This window comes from Oncorhynchus nerka, linkage group LG11 (assembly GCF_034236695.1).
Source record: "Oncorhynchus nerka isolate Pitt River linkage group LG11, Oner_Uvic_2.0, whole genome shotgun sequence".
Lineage (NCBI taxonomy): Eukaryota > Metazoa > Chordata > Actinopteri > Salmoniformes > Salmonidae > Oncorhynchus > Oncorhynchus nerka.
In genome coordinates, this window is record NC_088406.1 from 56,775,118 (window position 1) to 56,799,484 (window position 24,367).

At 44.7% G+C, this 24,367-nt stretch overlaps 1 protein-coding gene across 1 annotated transcript in view; it reads left to right on the forward strand.

Moving 5' to 3' along the window:
• The first annotated feature begins 980 nt into the window (after positions 1 to 980).
• Positions 981 to 24,367, forward strand: part of LOC115137197 (ATP-binding cassette sub-family G member 1-like) — a 44,735-nt gene continuing 21,348 nt past the window's right edge. The window contains exons 1-2 of the mRNA XM_029673343.2: positions 981 to 1,319; positions 3,728 to 3,971. Coding sequence (XP_029529203.1) covers positions 1,257 to 1,319; positions 3,728 to 3,971 — 307 coding nt within the window. The 5' untranslated portion in view covers positions 981 to 1,256. The remainder of the gene's footprint in view (positions 1,320 to 3,727; positions 3,972 to 24,367) is intronic.

The window sequence follows — 24,367 nt, forward strand, 5'->3', positions numbered from 1 at the left end:
TATATCCACATAATTTTCCTGCCTCATGATGCCATTTATTTTGTGAAGTGCACCAGTCCCTCCTGCAGCAAAGGACCCCCACAACATGATGCTGCCACCCCATGTGCTTCACGGTTGGGATGGTGATCTTCGGCTTGCAAGCCTTCAGCATCTTCACAAGGTCCTTTGCTATTGTTCTGGGATTAAGTTGCACTTTTCGCACCAAAATACGTTCATCTCTAGGAGACAGAACACATCTCCTTGCTGAGCGGTATGACATCTGCGTTGTCCTATGGTGTTTATACTTGCGTACTATTGTTTGTACAGATGAATGTGGTGCCCTCAGGCATTTGGAAATTGCTCCCAAGGATGAACCAGACTTGTAGAAGTTCACCATTTGTTTCTGAGGTATTGGCTGATTTCTTTTGTTTTTCCCCATGATGTCAAGCAAAGATGCACTGATTTTGAAGGTAGGCCTTGAAATACATCCACAGGGGCAACTCCAATTGACTCAAATGATGTCAATTAGCCTATCAGAAGCTTCTAAAGCCATGACAACATTTTCTGGAATTTTCCAAGCTGTTTAAAGGCACAGTCAACATAGTGTATGTAAACTTTTGACCCACTGGAATTGTAATACAGTGATTTGGAAATGAAATAATCTGTCTGTAAACAATTGTAGGAAAATTACTTGTGTCATGCACAAAGTAGATGTCCTAAACGACTTGCCAAAACTATAGTTTGTTAACAAGAAATTTGTGGAGTGGTTGAAAAACGAGTTTTAATGACTCCAACCTGCAGGACTCTGTCTTGAGCAAGGTCGAATCACTCCAGTAGTTCTCAACTCCGTCTCGGTATAAAATAACGAAATTGAGTTTAGTAGCCTATAATACGTTTTGTATTGTAGGCCTACACCGTGACCGGCAAGCTGGTGCGTATTGACATGCGTATTGTGCAATTCCACAAGCATTTACCTAGAGACAGGCGATAATTTTTGTGCGGGTTTGCTCCTTCCACCCGTAGACCTCCAGTCGCCGTCGGTCCGGTGTGTGACGTCACATTTTAAACACGTTGGCTGGTTGTGCGCTTGTAAACAACAGGCTACTGATTTCGTCCTGGGCACAGGGCAGGTAAGACACGCGGGAGAGAACGTAACTAGGAAGAGTGAACACCTTTTTTAGGTGCTCAGCGCATACCAAGCGGCGATGCAACAGATTTGTGCAGGTTTTTAGGTGGAATATTTTTGTCCATTTATTGGATCCATTTTTGGAGGGGGAATGGCATGTCTTATGGCAGCATTTTCTGTGAATAACGCCACTGTCACTAACTCCATCCTAATGGTAAGAAAACGCTCTTATTCATTAAAAATGAAAATGTGATTGTGTCAATGTGTTGTGATAATATTGATGGTATTTTCTTTAATGACATATTTTTTTATCCTTTTATTTATCCTTTATTTTTTAACCAGGCAAGTTGATTAAGAAAAAATGCTTATTTACAACGAAGGGCTGGCAAGTTGTGCATTTCTTTAAATGAAAATGTTTGATCAGCATTTTGCTATCAGTTCTTCTTGTTCATCATAATGTCCAAAACTGTTCATCATAATAGGCAGCTTTGATGAGAATATGAACTGTAATATCCCCTCGCCAAATGATTGAAATGCATTATGATCAGTGGTATAAAGTATTTAAGTAAAAATACTTTAAAGTGCTACTTCAGTAGTTTTTGTGGTATCTGTACTTTACTATTTCGATTTTTGACAACTTTTACTTTTACTACATTCCTAAAGAAAGTTATGTACTTCTTACTCCATACATTTTCACTGACACCCAAAAGTACTCATTACATTTTGAATGCTTAGCAGGACAGAAATGAACGATTTCACGCACTTATCAAGAGAACATCCCTGGTCATCTCTACCAGTCTCTGATCTGGTGACTCACTAAACACATTGCTTTGTTTTCTAAAGTATGTCTGAGTATTGGAGTGTGCCCCTGGCTATCCGTAAAAAAACAAAAACATGAACAATTGTGCCATCTGGTTCGCTTAATATTAGGAATTTGAAATGATTTATACTTTTACATTTGATACTTAAGTTCATTTTTGCAATTACATTTAGTTTTGATACTTGAGTATATTTAAAACCAAATACTTTTAGACTTTTACTTAAGTATTATGTTACTGGGTGACTTTCACTTTATTTCTTGAGTCATTTCCTATTTCCTTTTACTCATGTATGACTATTGGGTACTTTTTCCACCACTGATTATGATTGTATTAATACTATGTGGGAAATACTTTAATATATGTTTTGCGTTTTCAAATCATGATAATTACAAGAACGATAACAGTATTTGCTCATTATTAGGCAACATATATCAATCTGCAAGTTTTTCATTTAATCAGTTTTGTTTAACCTGGTGGCAATAAATGCTGGGTTAAAAACAATCCAATTTGGGTCATTTGGTAACCCAGCACTGGGTAAATATTGGATAAAACACATGCTGGGTTATTTTGACCAGCCAGTTGGGTATCTTTTACTTTCATGCTTGGTTGACCTAGCATCTGGGTATTTTTTTATGTAATTCCTAGGTTATTTTCAGGAGGTGTGGCTTTCAGATATAACTTATTAATGGCAACCCGTGAGAGTAAATGTCATTCCTGTTCACCATGTTAAGTTTACATATTGCAAATAAAATGTTTTCTAAAAATGAATATTAGGAATACTTATTACATATTATAATAAAGTGGTATCTATCCCAACAGTGTGATTTGTATAGGCTTTTAGGGAACTCATACACTTCTGTAAGCCTCATGGAATACCAAAACCCCCTACCAAAACTACATATAGTACACATTTTAATAACCCAGCATCAACAACCTAACTGTGCTCTTTTTAAAGAAAACAATCCAACTATGTGACCTAATGCCTGCAACCCGGCAGTTGGGTCAACCAAACAACCCAACATTCTTTTGTGAATGAACCATAGATTCGAATGACTGCCGTCTTTCTTCAATAATCAATTTTTTTTATTACTCAAATGTGTATATGTAATTAACACATACCATGTAGTTCATCAGTATTATTGCATGGCTGTTGTTTTTCTTTGTGCTCAGAGTAAGCTTTGTCCGATAGTAACCTCGGCACTCTGCCTATAGATAGAAACAGATTAGGCGACTCTGCAGTAGCCTACAGTATCCTATGCCAATATGCACTTTGCCTAAATCGTATTCTGAAAGGGAAATGATCAGAAATGTACATGCATATGTACATCTCATATCAATGAATTGTGTTATAAGATATCTTTATTGTATTCAAGTTTGATTGTTGTCTACAATCTGGGATATTTTCAGTGGTCAAATTACAATTATTGACCTTGATTCTTGAAGAATATAACTTAGAAATTCCTCTCAGGCTCAGCACAACTGTCTTGGTCTATCATAAGCCAAAATATGTTTTTTTTTACTCCATTGTTTAAGAATATCAAGATCGGAAATGAACAATGCATAGCATCACGTTTCAAACATATCACTTCCATCACAAACATTGTCTATGGATTTGAGAGGGGTTACATTTTCTTAGTCTCATCTCTCAACTTTTAATATCAAAACAAGTGGCGAGGCTGCCATTTTTCAATTCACAGTTTTAATGGTGTAACCTACCCCACTTTGTTTGCCAATGTTTTGATAATTCAATAATTTTTATACCCCAAACCATCTGTTGTACCTCTCTCTCCATCACCACCAGAACACCAATGGGCCTCCTGATCTGATGCTGGACCCCAGGACTGTATGTGTATCTCTTGATGAAGTGGTATCCAATCATTTGAGCAGTCAACATACTCCATTATTAAATGGGCATCTCAAGAAAGTGGAGAACAGTCTAACTGAAGCCCAACGTTTTTCCTACCTGCCACACCGACCAGCAGTTAACATTGAATTCAAAGATGTCAGCTACTCAGTTCCAGAGGGACCATGGTGGAGAAAGAAAGGTGGGTGCATTATAGGCGTTTCTCAGGAATCTTATTTTTCAAATCAAATCACATTTTATCTGTCACATGCTTTGTAAACAACAGGTGTAGACTAACAGTAAAATGCTTATGGGCCCTTCCCAACAATGCAGAGAGAAAAATAGTTAGAGAGTAATGAAGTATAAATACAGTTTCCCACAATAAGTTGGCCCATTCCTCCTGACAGAGCTGGTGCAACTGAGTTAAGTTAGTTGGCCTCCTTGCTCGCACACACTTTTTCAGTTCTGCCCACACATTTTCTATGGGATTGAGGTCAGGGCTTTGTGATGGCCACTCCAATACGTTGACTTTGTTGTCCCTGCCACAACTTTGGAATTATGCTTGGGGTCATTGTCCAGTTGGAAGACCCATTTGCGACCAAGCTTTAACTTCCTGACTGATGTCTTGAGATGTTGCTTCAATATATCCACATAATTTTCCTCCCTCATGAAGCCATCTATTTTGTGAAGTGCACCAGTCCCTCCTGCAGCAAAGCACCTCCACAACATGATGCTGCTGCCCCGTGCTTCACGGTTGGGATGGTGTTATTCAGCTTGCAAGCCTCCCCCTTTTTCCTCCAAACATAACGATGGTCATTATGGCCAAACAGTTATATTTTTGTTTCATCAGACCAGTCGATATTTCTCCAAAAAGTACGATCTGGTGTTTTTATGGTGATTTTGGAACAGTGGCTTCTTCCTTGCTGAGCGGTCTTTCAGGGTATGTCACTATGGGACTCGTTTCATTGTGGATATAGATACTTTTGTACCTGTTTCCTCCAGCATCTTAACAAGGTCCTTTGCTGTTGTTCTGGGATTAAGTTGCACTTTTCGCACCAAAGTACGTTCATCTTTATGAAACATAACGCGTCTCCTTGCTGAGCGGTATGACGTCTGCGTAGTCCCATGGTGTTTATACTTGCGTACTATTGTTTGTACAGATGTACGAGGTACCTTCAGGCGTTTGGAAATTGCTCCCAAGGATGAACCATTTTCTTTCTGAGGTCATGGCTGATTTCTTTTAATCTTCCCATGATGTCAAGCAACGAGGCACTGAGTTTGAAGGTAGGCCTTGAAATACATCCACAGGTACACCTCCAATTGACTCAAATGATGTCAATTAGCCTATCAGAAGATTCTAAAGCCATGACATTTTTCTGGAATTTTCCAAGCTGTTTAAAGGCACAGTCAACTTTGTGTATGTAAACTTTTGACCCACAGTGAATTATAAGTCTGTAAACAATTGTTGGAAAAAGTACTTGTGTCATTCTAATGGTATCCCTCGTCATCTGAGGAAGAGTAGTCAAGATCGGACCAAAATGCAGTGTGGTACGTGTCCATGTTAATGTTTATTTAAACTGAACACAAAACAACAAGAGAACGAATGAAAACTAAAAAGTTTTGTCTGGTGCAGACACAGAGACAGAAAACAACTACCCACAAATCATAGGCAGCCTGTTTTCCCACTAAGTATGGTTCTCAATCAGAGACAACAATTGACAGCTGCCTCTGATTGGGAACCATACCAGGCCAAAAACAGAAATACAAAACATAGAACAAAAACATAGAATGCCCACCCCAACTCACGCCCTGACCAAACTAAAATAGAGACATAAAAAAGGAACTAAGGACAGGACGTGACAGTCATGCACGGTCCCTGAGGGGCCGCCATATGAGGGTCAGCGTGCTGGATGTGTTGTTGCCTACAGCTGGTGCTTTCATGCATGGTTCAGTGTTGCTTGTCTCGGAGCGAGCATAGAAGGAATTTAGCATGTCAGGTAGGCTGGCGTCAATAGGCAGCTCACAGCCGCATTTCCTTTTGTAATCCGTGATCGTTTTCAAACCCTGCCACATTCGACGAACATCAGAGTCAGTGTAGTATGATTCAATCTTAGTTCTGTATTGATGTCTTGCCTGTTTGATGGCTCGTCCGAGATTGTAGCATTATTTTTTTAAATAAGCGTCTGGATTAGTGTCCTGCTCCTTGAAAGCGGTTGCTTTCATGGCTTCTGTTTGGGTTATGTACGTACGGTCACTTTGGGTATGACGACATTGATGCACTTATTAATGAAGCGTGTGACTGATGTGGTAATGTTATCGGATGATTCCCAGAACATATTCCAGTCTGTGCTAGCGAAACAGTCCTGTAGCAGCCGCTTCATCTGACCACTTGCGCTAAATACAGATCACTGGTACTTCCTGTTTGAATTTTTGCTTGTAAGCAGGAAGAAGGAGGATAGCGTTATGGTCAGATTTGCCAAAAGGAGGGCGAGGGAGAGCCTTGTATGTGTTTCTGTGTGTGGAGTAAAGGTGATAAAGAGTTTGTCACCTCTAGTTTCAAAGTTGACATGCTGGTATAAATTTGGTAAAATGGATTTCAGTTTCCCTACATTCCCTTCACCAGTTTATTTGAATATTAAGTCAATCAATAGTAGGTCAATTGTTACAATTATGTACTTACATTTGGGGAGGCAGGTAGCCTAGTGCTTAGAGCGTTGGGCCAGTAACCAAAAGGTTGTAACCGAAAGGAATCCCTGATCTGACAAGGTAAAAATCTGTCATTCTGCAAGGCAGTTAACCCACGGTTGACACATTTCAGTACAATCAGTTGGACAACTGACTAGGTATCCCCCTTTCCAACTGAAAGTGTAATTATTTTCCTCTGTATGTAGTGTACTACAGAAAACTGCAGCCTAGTGAAATTCTACGTACCGCTTGCTCTTCAAATTTTGCTGGCAATTTTTAAAATTAAATTAGACATAATGATTGCTTTGTCTGGTGGATTATCATAAATAAATGCAGATTTGCATATTTGTAGGAAGAAATAGCTAGGTTTGATTTAGCATGGATCTTATTGTGGTTCAGTGAAGCTTGTACTAGTGTTCAGATAACACATACTGTAAGCTCCAGTTAGGAACCTCAAATCACCTTTTAGAGAAATCAGCTGCCTGACAACACTCCGATCCCACTGAGTATTTTAAGAATCACCAACCATTATAAAAGTCTGATTTGATGTTGAGAGGGATGGAAGGCTATTGCTTCAAAGATGTGCCATCATACAAATTACTGTAAACAAAGTAAGATATTATTTGGTAGCCTTTTGAATAGGCGCATCATTACTCCCTCTGGGTAAGTGATGGCTCTCCCACAAGACCAGAGTGAGAGAGTTGTTAGCGAGGTTGCTTTACGTTTGGGATTGGGTGCTGGTGATAGTGTTTCTGTGAATCTGTGTTGACAGAACTGCACAGCTGGCTAGTTACTCTGGCATTTCTTCACTGGAGGGGCCCTCCTCCCATCACAGCAAAGCACTGTTGTCTTCATTAGCACTCTCCATCTGGATGTTCATTGGCATGCAGACCTGTGCCTGCGTCTCCTTCTCCTTCTCGAAGCGTAGACTAGATCAGAGAAACATACAGACAACATTAAGATAAAAATTTGCAGAGAATACAAACATGTAATCTAATCATTAAAAGTCAGCCTACAGTTAGATGCAGTGATGCACATGTATTAATGTTTTATATATATATAAATTCATCAACCATGAGCATGGAGGAAACGCAGGTCATATAAATTGATTGGACATTTGATTTAGATAATGGGAACTTCTGTCTGACCTTGTGGACTTGACGGGATGCCGTTGTCCCTGCCAGGCTTTAGGTCTGGGCAACATTACAGCCTGTATTGTTCCTGGTTGACTGAAATGGAAACCGGGCCGCCGAGCTGTCCTGCAAATCTTGGTAATACATAAGATAAGGAAACTGAGAAAAACTCTGTAGCAAGTCATCTGCAGCAGCAACTAAGAGAGTCTGAGTTGCTCTCAGCCGGTTACTATCGGTCAGCAAACTGCAGTAACCCAGATGCAGTGGGGGTGGGGCTGATGATAACACAGCAGGATGCCATGGGCTTTGCACTCACAAAGATACAAACTAAAAAGGATGCCTCTTGAGCTGCCTTTCATCTCTTAAAAGAGCCATGACTAGTTTTTTTTTTGCATTAACATGTCTTATGCTTCAATTCTTAATTGACCGATGGAGCTGGTTGCATCATAAAATTCACTAATAATAATACATCTATAACGTTAATTTTAGATGTCAAATCGACCTCAACCACATTTCAATTCATTATGTCACTTTATTTACTGTAGAACACACATTTATTTGCATAGCTAGTTGTGATGATGGCTTGAACACAAATGTTCAACCTTAATATTCATGATCTCCAGCACTACTCCAACATCAACAATGTACAGTATGTGAATCATGTGATTTTAACCAATTAGTAGGTAATGACTACTCACAATTGATTAAAATCACATGATTCACACCAGATGATGCCATTGGAAAAAATGATCTTGCTGTATCTTTTTTTACTACAAAACATAGACATTTAAATATCCGTTTAACCAGACCCAGACCTACAGTTTAGTGCATTGATGTGACCTGACCTTGTTTTCTGACTGACCATCTGTCTAACTGATAGGATGACGAGGCATGGCTATCACCCTGGAAATCCATTAGATGACATGTCAGTTAGCGCTTTAAAGACCTGATGCATTTCACCTAGGCTGAACCCTCCAGACATACAGACATTCTGTTACTCTGCCGTTTACACCAAATAGTATTGGTGGTGACGAAAGTGTGTGTGCTTGCTTGTGTGCATGTCTGTGCCTGTGTGCGAGTGAGCGAGCGAGCATGACTAAATGTTTTGCTCCCCGTTTTTAAAGTGCATCAGAGGACTAATATTCAAGGGATTAGGCCACTGTAAGCTTTTGTTTGTTGGCATGGCTCTATATAGCTTTTTTTAGAAACGTTTGTGTAAGGGGTCTGCTCAATGGTTTTTATTAGACTTCACACAATTGAGTCACATACTCTTTTAATGTCAGCTTTGGTTGAAAAGAAAAACAGCTCTGCCCTGGTTATAATCTCGATCTTTCAGGACAATCTTTCAAGATCTGTCAGGATCATGGGAAAGATTTTTAACAGGGTAGTACAACTCAGTCACTGTCACGAAGGGTTGTCAGCATCTACAATATGTCTGGCAGAGCATGGGCACCTGTGCTGGGGACCCTGGGGATTGGATTACTCTCAGATTTGTGCCACTGAGGATCCCTGTGATATCCTGTCAACTTTAGCAAGGTGTTCAGATCTACATTTAGATGTATTTATTTTATTTTATTTAACCTTTATTTAACTAGGCAAGTCAGTTAAACTCTTAAGTCGACCCTCTACTTTTTTGAACATTCTGTTAAAAATCGCGCAACATTTCAGCGCCCTGCTACTCATGCCAGGAATATAGTATATGCATTTGCTTAGTCTGTGTGGATAGAAAACACTCAGACGTTTATAAAACTGGTTAAATCACTGCTGTGGCTTTACCAGAACGGCATTTACATCGAAAAGCACAGGAAAAACTGATCACTGAAAATGGGAAAATATATCCATGCGCTACTTGAACCCATTGATAAAGGTGAACCACAATTAATTGACTGAGGTTGCAGTACCTACAGCTTCCACACGGTGTCTAGAGTCTTGTCATTTCCCTTCGAGTTTTTTCTTGGTCAAACACATGCAGGGCACCGTATCTCCTCAGGTCTAGGACCGGATATTTTCGTTGAGTTTCTAGCGGGACATTTTTCCAGACGGACAGCTAATGATCTTTACATCGCCTCCTGATGAATTTTATCGCTTATTAACGTTTACTAATACCTAAAGTTGCATTACAAACGTATTTCGAAGTGTTTTGTGAAAGTTTATCGTCGACTTTTTGAATTTTAAAAAATGACGTTACGTTTTGAAACGATGTTTTTTTCGTTTATCACACAGTCTACATATAACGATATCTAGGCTTTATATGGACCGATTTAATCGAAATAAAGACCCAAATAGTGTTTATGGGACATCTAGGAGTGCCAACAAAGAAGATGGTGAAAGGTAATGAATGTTTTCTATTTTATTGTGCGGTTTGTGTAACGCCGAAATGCTAATTATTTTGTTTACGTCCCCTGTGGGTCTTTTGGGGTGTTACATGCTATCAGATAATAGCTTCTCATGCTTTCGCCGAAAAGCATTTTAAAAATCTGACTTGTTCCCTGGATTCACAACGAGTGTAGCTTTAATTCGATACCCTGCATGTGTATTTTAATGAACTTTTGAGTTTTAACTAATACTATTAGCATTTAGCGTAGCGCATTTGCATTTCCAGAGCTCTAGTTGGGACGCAAGCGTCCCGAGTAGAAGCAAGAGGTTAAAACCTCTTAACCTGTTGACGGTACAGGTTCCCCAAGGGGTACCACACCCCCCCGCTCAACTGAAACAGTGGCGCACAGAATGCAAAAATATTCTTAGAAATATTTAACCTCCACACATTAATAAGTCCAATAGCTCAAATGAAAGATAAACACCTTGTTCATCTAGCCAGCGTGTCAGATTTCTAAAATGTTTTACGGCGAAAACATAGCACATATTTATGTCAAACCACCACCAAAGACACAGACGATATACAGCCATTTTGTCGAACAAAAGATGCAATCACAAATGCAGGATTAAAAGAAAAATAATTCACTAACCTTTTGAAAATCTTCATCAGATGACAGTAATAGGACATGTTACACAGTACATTTATGTTTTTTTCAATAATATGCTATTTATATCCATAAATCTCCGTTTACATTGACGCCATGTTCAGAAAATGCAAAAAAAATTCCGGAGAAATTATAGATAACTCCGCCAGATAACAGCAATACACATCATAAACTTTGACTAAATATACATGTTCTACATATAGTTAGAAAGATACACTGCTTCTTAATGCAATCGCTTTGTCACATTTATTTTTAACGTTACAGAAATCGTTCACTATTCAATAATCTGAGACGGCGCTCAGACATAAGCAATATTTCTCCGCTATGTTGGAGTCAACAGAAACACAAAATTACAACATAAATATTCCCTTACCTTTGATGGTCTTCGATCAGAATGTAGTGGAAGGAGTCATACTTACCCAAAACATCGTTTGGTTTCAAGTCGTGTGTCTTTGTATTAGCATATGCTTCAAGTTTCAGCTGAAATGCATCCAAAATGACTTCTGGTCTCGAACAGTTGCGCATCAGAACTTCAAAATGACATATTATATGTCGACTAAACTGGTCAAACTAAGTGCAGAATCAAGCTTTAGGATGTTCTAAACGTACAAAACAATTCTCAAATCTATCGCAACAATCGTGCTTCTTCTCAGGCATTCTGGAACAAAGGAAGGTGTGTCCTAAAAGCGCGCTCTAGTCTCCAGGTATTTTCTCGCGACATCCACTCTTTCGCCTCCGAAAGGGTCAAAACTCGCGGGATTTGCACAATTAAACGCTGTACTGAATGAGGACATCTAGTGGAAGACATAGAAAGTGTCTCCAGATCCATAGCTGGTTGGGAAGGGTGGGGGCGACGGCGTCAAAGTTGCCCCAAGTTTCAGGCTCCCAAAAATAGTTTGGGAGATTGCCTGCCCTGTGAGTTCTGCTATACTTACAGACAAAATTCAAACGGTTTTAGAAGCTTTAGAGTGTTTTCTATCCAATAATAATTATTATATGCATATATTAGCAATTTTGGACAGATTTTTTTTCAGTTTACTATGGGCACGCAATTCATCCAAAGGGGGCAGTATTCTGCCCTAGCCCTAACAGGTTTTAAAGCTAGGGGGCAGAATTTTCACTTTTGGATAAATAGCGTGCCCAATTTCAACTTCCTGCTACTCATGCCAGAATAGAAGATATGCATATTATTCATATATTTGGACATTAAACACTCTGAAGTTTCTAAAACTGTTTGAATCATGTCTGTGAGTATAACAGAACTGATGTAGCAGGCAAAACCCAGAGGACTAACTGTTCAGAATAGTTTTTTCCCCCTCTCTGTTCCCTATATTGTCTTTGCCATTGGATATTTAATAGGAACCTAGTTTCGGTTCCTAGCGCTTCCACTGGATGTCGCCAGTCTTTGGAATATGGTTGAGGTTATTCCTTTGTGCTATGAAGAAGTAGGCCAACTCGGGACTGGAGACACTTTTGTGAGTTGAGCAAGACGTGAAAAGCAGTGCTGGTTTCTTTTCTTTCCTGTATTGAATACAGATTGCCCCGTCTACAATTTGATCGATTATTAACGTTTAAAAATACCTAACGTTGTATTACAAAAGTAGTTTGAAATATTTTGGCAAAGTTTATAAGCAACTTTTGAAATATTTTGTAGTGACGTTGCGTTTTTGTAAGAGGTTTTTTTCTGGATCAAACGCGCTTTATAAATGGACATTTTCGATATATATATATGGACGGAATTAATCAAACAAAAATACCAATTGTGATGTTTATGGGACATATTGGAGTGCCAACAAAAGAAGCTCGTCAAAGGTAATGCATGTTTTATATTTTATTTCAGCATTTTGTGTAGCGCCTTCTATGCTAGCTCCTTTGTTTACTGCTGGTGCAGGCTATCAGATAATAGCTTCTTATGCTTTCGCCGAAAAGCATTTTTAAAATCTGACACGTTGGCTGGATTCACAACGAGTGTAGCTTTAATTGAGTATCTTACATGTGTGATTTAATGAAAGTTTGAATTTTATAGCATTTTATTTGAATCTGGCGCTCTGCATTTCCCCCAGCAATTGGCCAGTTGAGACGTTAGCGTCTCGCCTATCCATAAGAAGTTTTAAGAACAAATTCTAATTTACAATGACGGCCTACCAAAAGGCAAAAGGCCTCCTGCGGGCAAGGGGGCCTGGGATTAAAAATTAATTATAAATACAATATAAATATAGGACAAAACACACATCACGACAAGAGAGACAACACTACACTACATAAAAAGAGACCTTAGACAACAACACAGCATGGTAGCAACACAACAAAACAACAACATGGTAGCAACACAGCATGGTATCAGCACAAAACATGGTACAAACATTATTGGGCACAGACAACAGCAAAAAAGGGCAAAAAGGTAGACAACAATACATCACACAGAGCAGCCACAACTGTCAGTAAGAGTGTCCATGATTGAGTCTTTGAATGAAGAGATTGAGATAATACTGTCCAGTTTGAGTGTTTGTTGCAGCTCGTTCCAGTCGCTAGCTGCAGCGAACTGAAAAGAGGAGCGACCCAGGGATGTGTGTGCTTTGGGGACCTTTAACAGAATGTGACTGGCAGCACGAGTGTTGTATGTGGAGGGTGAGGGTTGCAGTGGACATCTCAGATAGGGGGAGTGAGGCCTAAGAGGGTTTCATAAAAAAGCGACGTATAGAGTGCAGTGATGTGTCCTATAAGGAGCATTGGTGGCAAATCTGATGGCCGAATGGTAAAGAACATCTAGCTGCTCAAGAGCACCATTACCTGCCGATCTATAAATTATGTCTCCATAATCTTAATAATCTTAATAATCACCTTCTGATGACCAGGTGGCGAATCGCATCTCTGCATGTCTGGCAGACATATCAGTGTGGATGACGGATCACCACCTCAAGCTGAACCTCGGCAAGACGGAGCTGCTCTTCCTTCCCGGGGAAGGACTGCCCATTCCATGATCTCGCCATCACGGTTGACAACTCCATTGTGTCCTCCTCCCAGAGCGCTAAGAACCTTGGCGTGATCCTGGACAACACCCTGTCGTTCTCAACTAACATCAAGGCGGTGGCCCGTTCTTGTAGGTTCATGCTCTACAACATCCGCAGAGTACGACCCTGCCTCACACAGGAAGCAGCGCAGGTCCTAATCCAGGCACTTGTCATCTCCCGTCTGGATTACTGCAACTCGCTGTTGGCTGGGCTCCCTGCCTGTGCCATTAAACCCCTACAACTCATCCAGAACGCCGCAGCCCGTCTGGTGTTCAACCTTCCCAAGTTCTCTCACGTCACCCCGCTCCTCCGCTCTCTCCACTGGCTTCCAGTTGAAGCTCGCATCCGCTACAAGACCATGGTGCTTGCCTACGGAGCTGTGAGGGGAACGGCACCTCAGTACCTCCAGGCTCTGATCAGGCCCTACACCCAAACAAGGGCACTGCGTTCATCCACCTCTGGCCTGCTCGCCTCCCTACCACTGAGGAAGTACAGTTCCTGCGCAGCCCAGTCAAAACTGTTCGCTGCTCTGGCCCCCCAATGGTGGAACAAACTCCCTCACGACGCCAGGACAGCGGAGTCAATCACCACCTTCCGGAGACACCTGAAACCCCACCTCTTTCAGGAATACCTAGGATAGGATAAAGTAATCCTTCTCACCCCCCTTAAAAGATTTAGATGCACTATTGTAAAGTGGCTGTTCCACTGGATGTCTTAAGGTGAACGCACCAATTTGTAAGTCGCTCTGGATAAGAGCGTCTGCTAAATGACTTAAATGTAAATGTAAATGTAATAATCTAGCATGGGTAGGATGGTCATCTGAATCAGGGTTAGTTTGGCAGCTGGGGTGAAAGAGGAGCGATTACGATAGAAGAAACCAAGTCTAGATTTAACTTTAGCCTGCAACTTTGATATGTGCTGAGAGAAGGACAGTGCACCATCTAGCCATACTCCCAAGTACTTGTATGAAGCTAAGCTCTAAACCCTCAGAGGTAGTAATAACACCTGTGGGAGGAGGGGCATTCTTCTTACCAAACAACCTTTGTTTTGGAGGTGTTCAGAACAAGGTTAGGGGTAGAGAAAGCTTGTTGGACACTAAGCAAGCTTTATTGTAGAGCATTTAACACAACATCTGGGGAGGGGCCAGCTGAGTATAAGACTGTATCATCTGCCTATAAATGGATGAGAGAGCTCCCTACTGCCTGAGCTATGTTGTTGATGTAAATTGAGAAGAGCGTGGGGCCTAGGATTGGGCCTAAGATCGAGCCTTGGGGTACTGCCTTGGTGACAGTCAGTGGCTGTCAGTTTTCTGACTTTATACACTGCAATCTTTGAGAGAGGTAGTTAGCAAACCAGGCCAAAAAATCAAAAGCTTTGCCCAAGTCAATAGAAATAGCAGCACAATATTGCTTAGAATCAAGGGCAACGGTGACATCATTGAGGACCCTTAAGGTTGCAGTGACACATCCATAACCTGAGCGGAAACCAGATTGCATACCCGAGAGAATACTATATCAAGAAAACCAGTCAGTTGATTATTGACACGTTTTTCCAACACTTTAGATAAACAGGGAAAAATAGAAATAGGCCTATAACATTTAGGATCAGCTTGATCTCCCCCTTTAAATAATGGATGAACCGTGGCTGCCTTCCAAGCAATGGGAACCTCTCCAGAAAGGAGACAGGTAAAAAATGTTGCCGATAGGCTTGGCAATGATAGGGGCAGCAACCTTAAAGATGAATGTTAAATTAATACCTTCTTATAGCACTCAGTTAGTGAGAGAAAGAGAGATGGTGTCTTTAAACTCGCACTTGTCTTTTCTAACTAGCACTGATTTTGTAGATTTTCTGAAGAAGGGTTTTGGTTGCTGTGCTGAGCTGCTCTTCTTCCAGTGTATTTTATCATCCATGACTGGAGACCCAGTTGAGTAGACGCATCACCCTGACAATGATGTCTTGTGACTTAAGCAGTACAGCAGTCTCTCCTTGATGGCCCATATTCTCAAAGTTTCTCAGGGTAGGCGTAGCCTACCGATCTAGAATCAGTTTTGCCTTTCAGATCACAGATCACAGGGGGGACATGATCCAACGGTGCATTCGGGAAGTATTCAGACTCCTTGACCTTTTCCACATTTTGTTATGTTACGGCCTAAAATTGATTAAATAGTCCCCCCACCCATCAATCTACACACAATACCATATAATGACAAAGCAAAAACAGTTTTTTAGATTTTTTTGCAAATTTATAAAGAATAAAAGCTGAAATCACATGTACATAAGTATTCAGACCCCATCGGGTTCAAGTCTGGGCTCTGGCTGGGCCACTGAAGGGTATTCAGAGATTTGTCCCGAAGCCGATCCTGCTCTGTCTTGGCTAAATGCTTAGGGTCATTGTCCTGTTGGAAGGTGAACCTTCGCTCCAGTCTGAGGTCCTGAGCTCTTTGGAGCAGGTTTTCATCAAGGATCTCTCTGTACTTTGCTCCGTTCATCTTTCCCTCGATCCTGACAAGGCTCCCAGTCCTTGTTGCTAAACAACATCCCCACAGCATGATGCTGCCACCACCATACTTCACCGTAGGGATGGTGCCAGGTTTCCTTCCGACGTGACGCTTGGAATTCAGGCCAAACAGTTCAATCTTGGTTTCATCAGACCAGAGAATCTAGTTTGTCATGGTCTGAGAGTCCTTTAGGTGACTTTTGGCAAACTCTAAGTGGGCTGTCATGTGCTTTTTACTGATTAGTGGCTTCCGTCTGGCCACTCTACCATAAAGGCCTGATTGGTGGAGTGCTGCAGAGAGTTGGGCTTCTGGAAGGTTCTCTCATCTCCAAAGAGGAGCTCTGTCAGAGTGACCTTCAGGTTCTTGGTCACCTCCATGAGATTGCTCAGTTTGGCCGAGCGGCCAGCTCTAGAAAGTGTCTTGGTGGTTCCAAAGTTCTTCCATTTAAGAATGATGGAGGCCACTGTATTCTAGGGGACCTTCAATGCCGCAGAAATGTTTTGGTACCGTTCCCCAGATCTGTGCCTCGACACAATCCTGTCTTGGAGCTCCACGGACAATTCCTTTGACCTCATGGCTTGGTTTTTGCTCTGACATGCACTGTCAACTGTGGGACCTTATATAGACAGGTGTGTCCAATCAATTGAATTTAGCACAAGTGGACTCCAATCAAGTTGTAGAATCATCTCAAGGATGACTTTGTAAACAGGAGGCGGTTAACTTTTCTGTAATACGATTGGTCAACAACTCAGATTTTCAATCAATCAAATTTATTTATAAAGCCCTTCTTACATCAGCTGATGTGTCACGCCCTGACCTTAGTTATCTTTGTTTTCTTTATTATTTTGGTTAGGTCAGGGTGTGACAAGGGTGGTTGGTTTAGTTTTTGTATTGTCTATGTGTAGTTGCCTGTCAGCACTTGTGTCTTATAGCTTCACGTTCGTTTTGTTGTTTTGTTAGTTTGTTTAGTGTTCTTTGTGTAAATAAAGAAGAATGTATTCTTATCGTACTGCGCCTTGGTCTCCTCGTTTTGACGAACGTGATTTGATGTCACAAATTGCTGTACAGAAACCCAGCCTAAAACTCCAAACAGCAAGCAATGCAGGTGTAGAAGCACGGTGGCTAGGAAAAACTCCCTAGAAAGGACAGGACCTAGGAAGAAACCTAGAGAGGAACCAGGCTATGAGGCATGGACAGTCCTCTTCTGGCTGTGCCGGGTGGAGATTATAACAGAACATGGCCAAGATGTTCAAATGTTCATAGATGACCAGCAGGGTCAAATAATAATAATCACAGTGGTTGTAGAGGGTGCAACAGGTCAGCAACTCAGGAGTAAATGTCAGTTGGCTTTTCATGGCCGATCATTCAGAGTATCTCTACTGCTCCTGCTGTCTCTAGAGAGTTGAAAACAGCAGGTCTGGGACAGCTAGCATGTCCGGTGAATAGTTGAAACTGGAGCAGCAGCACGGCCAGGTGGACTGGGGGCAGCAAGGAGTCATCATGCCAGGTAGTCCTGAGGCATGGTCCTAGGGCTCAGGTCCTCCGAGAGAGAGAAGTAAAGAAGGAAAGAAGGGGGGAGAGAGAGAGAGAGAGAGCATACTTACATTCACACAGGACACTGGATAAGACCGGAGAAATATTCCATGATATAACAGACTGACCCTAGCCCCCCGACACAAACTACTGCAGCATAAATACTGGAAGCTGAGACAGGAGGGTCGGGAGACACTGTGGCCCCGTCCGACGATACCCCCGGACGGGGCCACACCGCTCACCTCTCTTGCTCCCTCACTATCTCCCCTCTCTTCTTGCAGCTGCTCACTGATACAGATGGACATACATTAAATAGCAACTGTTTCACCTCTTTTTAGACCATCTTTAATTTTCCCCACACACATCTGAAATATATTTTTGGACCATACAGGTCAGTTGGAAAGCACTTAATGCAACTTTATTGCATTTATATGATAATTTACTTATCTGAACATAAGAAGACTATGTATTAGGATCCACTTATTTAGCTGCCAACTCATTCCCACCCTAAAATCCATTGACTCTGTAACGGCTTTCTAATGGTGAAGGAGAGTCGGACCAAACTGCAGCGTGTCTATTGTGATTCATCTTTAATAAACAAACGTAACACACAACAAAACACTAACACTACAAAACGAAAACCGAAAACAGCCTATACAAGTGTCTACTAACCTCTAACCAGGACATCAAGACACACAGGACAATCACCCACAATACAACCAAAGAATATGGCTGCCTAAATATGGTTCCCAATCAGAGACAACGGTGGTAAACACCTGCCTCTGATTGAGAACCACTTCAGACAGCCATAGACTCTCCTAGAACACCCCACTAAGCTACAATCCCACTATACACACATTCCAAAATCCCAAGACAAAAACACACCACAATACAAAAACTCTATGCCACACCCTGGCCTGACCCAATACATGAAGAAAACACAAAATACTTAGACCAGGGCGTGACAGAACCCCCCCCCCTAAAGGTGCGGACTCCCGAACGCACCTCAAAACAAATAGGGAGAGTCCGGGTGGGCGTCTGTCCATGGTGGCGGTTCCGGCGCGGGACGTGGACCCCACTCAATTAATGTCTTAGTCCCCTCTCCTCGCGTCCCTGGATAGTCCACCCTCGCCGCCGACCATGGCCTAGTAGTCCTCACCCAGAAACCCACTGGATTGAGGAGCAGATCGGGACTGAGGGGCAGCAGCTCGGGACTGAGGCAGCTCGGGACTGAGGGAGAAGCTCGGGGGAGTGAGAGGAAGCTCGGGAGTGAGAGGAAGCTCGGGAGTGAGAGGAAGCTCGGGAGTGAGAGGAAGCTCGGGAGTGAGAGGAAGCTCGGGAGTGAGAGGAATCTCAGGCAGGTTAATGGATCTACCAGATCCTGGCTGGCTGGTGGTTCCGACAGATCCTGGCTGACTGGCAGATCCTGGTTGACTGGCGGATCCTGGCTGACTGGCGGATCCTGGCTGACTGGCGGATCCTGGCTGACTGGCGGATCCTGGCTGATCCTGGCTGACTGGCGGATCTGGCAGATCCTGGCTGACTGGCGGATCTGGCAGATCCTGGCTGACTGGCGGATCCTGGCTGACTGGCGGATCCTGGCTGACTAGCGGATCTGGCAGATCCTGGCTGACTGGCAGATCCTGGCTGACTGACGTATCCTGGCTGACAAGCGGATCTGGCAGATCCTGGCTGACTGGCGGATCCTGGCTGACTAGCGGTTCTGGCAGATCCTGGCCGACTGGTGGATCCTGGCTGACTAGCGGATCTGGCAGATCCTGGCCGACTGGCGGATCCTGGCTGACTAGCGGATCTGGCAGATCCTGGCTGACTGGCACTTCTGGCGGATCCTGGCAGACTGGCGGATCCTTGCTGACTGGCGGATCCTGGCACACTGGCGGATCCTGGCTGAATGGCGGATCCTGGCTGAATGGCGGCACTGGTGGCGCTGGGCAGACTGGTAGCTCAGGCGGCGCTGGGCAGACTGGCGGCACTGGCGGCGCTGGGCAGACGGGTGGCTCAGACGGCGCTGGGCAGACTGGCGGCGCTGGGCAGACTGGCGGCGCTGGGCAGACTGGCGGCGCTGGGCAGACTGGCGGCGCTGGGCAGACTGGCGGCGCTGGGCGCACTGGCGGCGCTGGGCAGACTGGGAGCACTGGCGGCGCTGGGCAGACTGGGAGCACTGGCGGCGCTGGGCAGACTGGCGATGCTGGGCAGACTGGCGGTGCTGGGCAGACTGGCGGCACTGGCGGCGCTGGGCAGACTGGCGGCGCTGGGCAGACTGGCAGCTCAGGCGGCGCTGGGCAGACTGGCGGAACTGGCGGCGCTGGGCAGACGGGTGGCACTGGCGGCGCTGGGCAGACGGGTAGCTCAGACGGCGCTGGGCAGACGGGTAGCTCAGACGGCGCTGGGCAGACGGGTAGCTCAGACGGCGCTGGGCCGACTAACAGCTCTGGATGCTTCATGCAGGCTGACAGCTCTGGCTGCGCTGAACAGAGGAGTACTGGTGCCTCTGGAATGAGGGGCTCTGGCGCCTCTGGCATGAGGGGCGGTAGCTCTGACAGCGCCGGACAGGCGGGACGCTCCGGCAGCGGCGCCCGGACAGGCGGGAGCGGGACGCTCCGGCAGCGGGAGGCGCCGGACAGGCGGGAGGCTCCGGCAGCGGCGCCGGACAGGCGGGACGCTCCCGGACAGGCGGCGCCGGCAGCGCTGGACAGGCGGGACACACTGTAGGCCTGATGCGTGGTGCTGGCACTGGTGGTAATGAACCGAGGACACGCACAGGAAGCCTGGTGCGGGAGCTGCTACCGGAGGGCTGGGGTGTGGAGGTGGTACTGGATAGACCGGACCGTGCAGGCGCACTGGAGCTCTTGAGCACCGAGCCTGCCCAACCTTACCTGGCTCGATGCCCACTCTAGCCCGGCCGATACGAGGAGCTGGAATATACCGCACCGGGCTACGCACCCGACTGGGGACACCGTGCGCACCACTGCATAACAAGGTGCCTGCCCGGTCTCTCTAGCCCCCGGTAACCACAGGAAGTTAGCGTAGGTCTCCTACCTAGCGTAGCCATACTCCCTGTGAGCCCCCCAAGAAATTTTTGGGGCTGACTCTCAGGCTTCCATCCGCTCTGCCGTGCTAGCTCCTCATAATGCCGCCTCTCTGCTTTTGCTGCCTCCAGCTCGGCTTTGGGGCGACAATAATCTCCAGGCTGATCCCAGGGTCCTTTACCGTCCAGTACCTCCTCCCATGTCCATTTCTCCAGGTAGTGCAATCTCTCCCACTGTAGCTGCTGCTCTGGCATGAGGGGCGGTAGCTCTGACAGCGCCGGACAGGCGGGACGCTCCGGCAGCGGCGCCGGACAGGCGGGACGCTCCGGCAGCGGCGCCGGACAGGCGGGAGGCTCCGGCAGCGGCGCCGGACAGGCGGGACGCTCCGGCAGCGGCGCCGGACAGGCGGGAGGCTCCGGGCGGGCAGCTCCGGCAGCGCGCCGGACAGGCGGGAGGCTCCGGCAGCGGCGCCGGACAGGCGGGAGGCTCCGGCAGCGGCGCCGGACAGGCGGGACGCTCCGGCAGCGGCGCCGGACAGGCGGGAGGCTCCGGCAGCGGCGCCGGACAGGCGGGAGGCTCCGGCAGCGGCGCCGGACAGGCGGGACGCTCCGGCAGCGGCGCCGGACAGGCGGGACGCTCCGGCAGCGGCGCCGGACAGGCGGGAGGCTCCGGCGCCAGACAGGCGGGAGGCTCCGGCAGCGCTGGACAGGCGGGACGCACTGTAGGCCTGATGCGTGGTGCTGGCACTGGTATGCCGTGCATACTATGCCACGCCAACAGCTTTCTTTCTACTCTGTCCACTACATCCTCCACACTCTCAGACTCAGTACTCTGCTTCGCCGACAGCTCCAATTCCATCCATGGCTCTGCCCAGGGTCCTTTTCCGTCAAGGATCTCCTCCCAAGTCCATTTATCCAAAGAGTGCAGCCTCTCCCACTGCTGCTGCTGCCTCTGTTGCTTCTCCTGCTGCTGCCTTTGCTGCTGCTGCTGTTGCTCCTGCTGCACCTGTCGCTTCTCCTGTGGCTCCTGCCTGTTGACACGCTGCTTGGTCCTGTGGTGGGTGATTCTGTAACGGCTTTCTAATGGTGAAGGAGAGTCGGACCAAACTGCAGCGTGTCTATTGTGATTCATCTTTAATAAACAAACGTAACACACAACAAAACACACAACACTACAAAACGAAAAAAACAGCCTATACAAGTGTCTACTAACCTCTAACCAGGACATCAAGACACACAGGACAATCACCCACAATACAACCAAAGAATATGGCTGCCTAAATATGGTTCCCAATCAGAGACAACGGTAAACACCTGCCTCTGATTGAGAACCACTTCAGACAGCCATAGACTCTCCTAGAACACCCCACTAAGCTACAATCCCACTATACACACATTCCAAAATCCCAAGACAAAAACACACCACAATACAAAAACTCTATGCCACACCCTGGCCTGACCCAATACATGAAGAAAACACAAAATACTTAGACCAGGGCGTGACAGACTCAAATTGTTCAACTTGAATTAAATGGATAATAAATACTTGTTATCCTCTTCCAAAGCTCAGATTTTATGCAGTGTGTGATTTCAACTTTTCTGTGTAGCCTACTTTGTCATTGGTCTTTCAGTGAATGCACCTAATCCAATCAACTGTGATTAATCCTATTGTTTACTGTGCTGATTGGGTGTAACACAAGTCTTTGCCCAATTTGGTTACCTGCCTTATTTTTACCAGGTTTGTTTGATTCTGAGGGGCTTACATACACATTTTTGACCATTTTTATCCAATACCATGCACATATGGACACCGAACAACTATGACGTTCCATGTTGTCATGCTTTGGACTCAAATAATTGAATGGAATTGATTTGTTTACCTCAGTTTTTCTCCCTTTCAGACTAGGATAAATTGATGGAACTTGAATTTGTTTCTCACGTTTGTTCAGTTTTCTTGCTGTAACATGCTGACAATTGCCACGACTCATTCAATGTTAGCCTCCTGAGCTAAAGACTAGGCATTAGCTTTAGTCTCAGACAAATGGTATCGTATAGTGTCACAAGGTTTGCATAACTTTTCACTTGTCTGTTGAAGGATGTAGTTACCATTTATAGTGGTATTCAACACCAACTAGACATATAACATACTGCAAGCACAAATATTTGTTTTTTGTTTAGCAAATTGTTTTTTATTCTTCTTCCGGATCCACATCCTAGTGCATTTATATCATCACTCAATGCTTCCCCCCGCCCCCCCAAAAACATACCCGTATTGGAATTAAGCCGTGAAATGAACAAGTTATGAACATGCCCTTCCTGAACCAGTCAATTACTGTCTGTGCAACCACTGTCTGTGCATGGCTTACACACTGTGTCCTCACAAGGGAGAGGTTACTAAAGTGCATCCTCTCCTAGCAGGGAACTTACATTCCATTAAAAGAGGACAGAAAAGGTTGGAGGTATTTGTGTATCGCTCTGAAGGATTATACCAGAAAATCCAAATAAACTGGCAGCCACTGCAATCAACTGGATTAGCGTTCAGATGGTTGTGTCCATTAGATAAATAGCAGGTTACTATAGGCCATTCCACTGGCTTATGGCTTATGGCTAGGCAATTATTCAATTTCCATTTTATTTACAGTGTTATCACATACGATAGATTAAGAGTGAGACACTCTAGTACTGAGACCATGGACCCTGGGTTCGCACATTTCTGTTCTAGCCCAGCTCTAACACACTGGATCCAAATCATTACATTTACATTTACATTTAAGTCATTTAGCAGACACTCTTATCCAGAGCGACTTACAAATTGGTGCGTTCACCTTAAGACATCCAGTGGAACAGCCACTTTACAATAGTGCATCTAAATCTTTTAAGGGGGGTGAGAAGGATTACTTTATCCTATCCTAGGTATTCCTGAAAGAGGTGGGGTTTCAGGTGTCTCCGGAAGGTGGTGATTGACTCCGCTGTCCTGGCGTCGTGAGGGAGTTTGTTCCACCATTGGGGGGCCAGAGCAGCGAACAGTTTTGACTGGGCTGCGCGGGAACTGTACTTCCTCAGTGGTAGGGAGGCGAGCAGGCCAGAGGTGGATGAACGCAGTGCCCTTGTTTGGGTGTAGGGCCTGATCAGAGCCTGGAGGTACTGAGGTGCCGTTCCCCTCACAGCTCCGTAGGCAAGCACCATGGTCTTGTAGCGGATGCGAGCTTCAACTGGAAGCCAGTGGAGAGAGCGGAGGAGCGGGGTGACGTGAGAGAACAAATCATCAAGGTCATGAATTGGGTGTGCTAGTTCTGGGCTAGAACAGCAGTGTGTTCACTGTTTACACGAATGTGCTGTTCAAACAGAATAGATAAGCGGCTCATTTTAAAATGTGAATTAATTCTAAAATGTATGACAATAACTTTATTTATAAAGCATATTTTATGAATGCAGCTCAAAGTGCTTCTCAATAAGCACCCCAAAAAACAGTGTGTGTTGATTTGAATCACTCCATGGGCATGTTTGGGTGGGAACCCGGCTAAAACCAGCTTGTTCTGGGGTCTGAAAGGTGAGCATGAGGAGATTTAAAATGTAATAGACACCCAACCAGATGGGTGCATTCACTCAGAAATACAATAAAATCAAAATACCCCCCTTTAACCCGAAACACAAAGAGGGTTTTATCTGAGGAGGAGAGAATGCATGGTTTGGACATTTAAGCAGGTT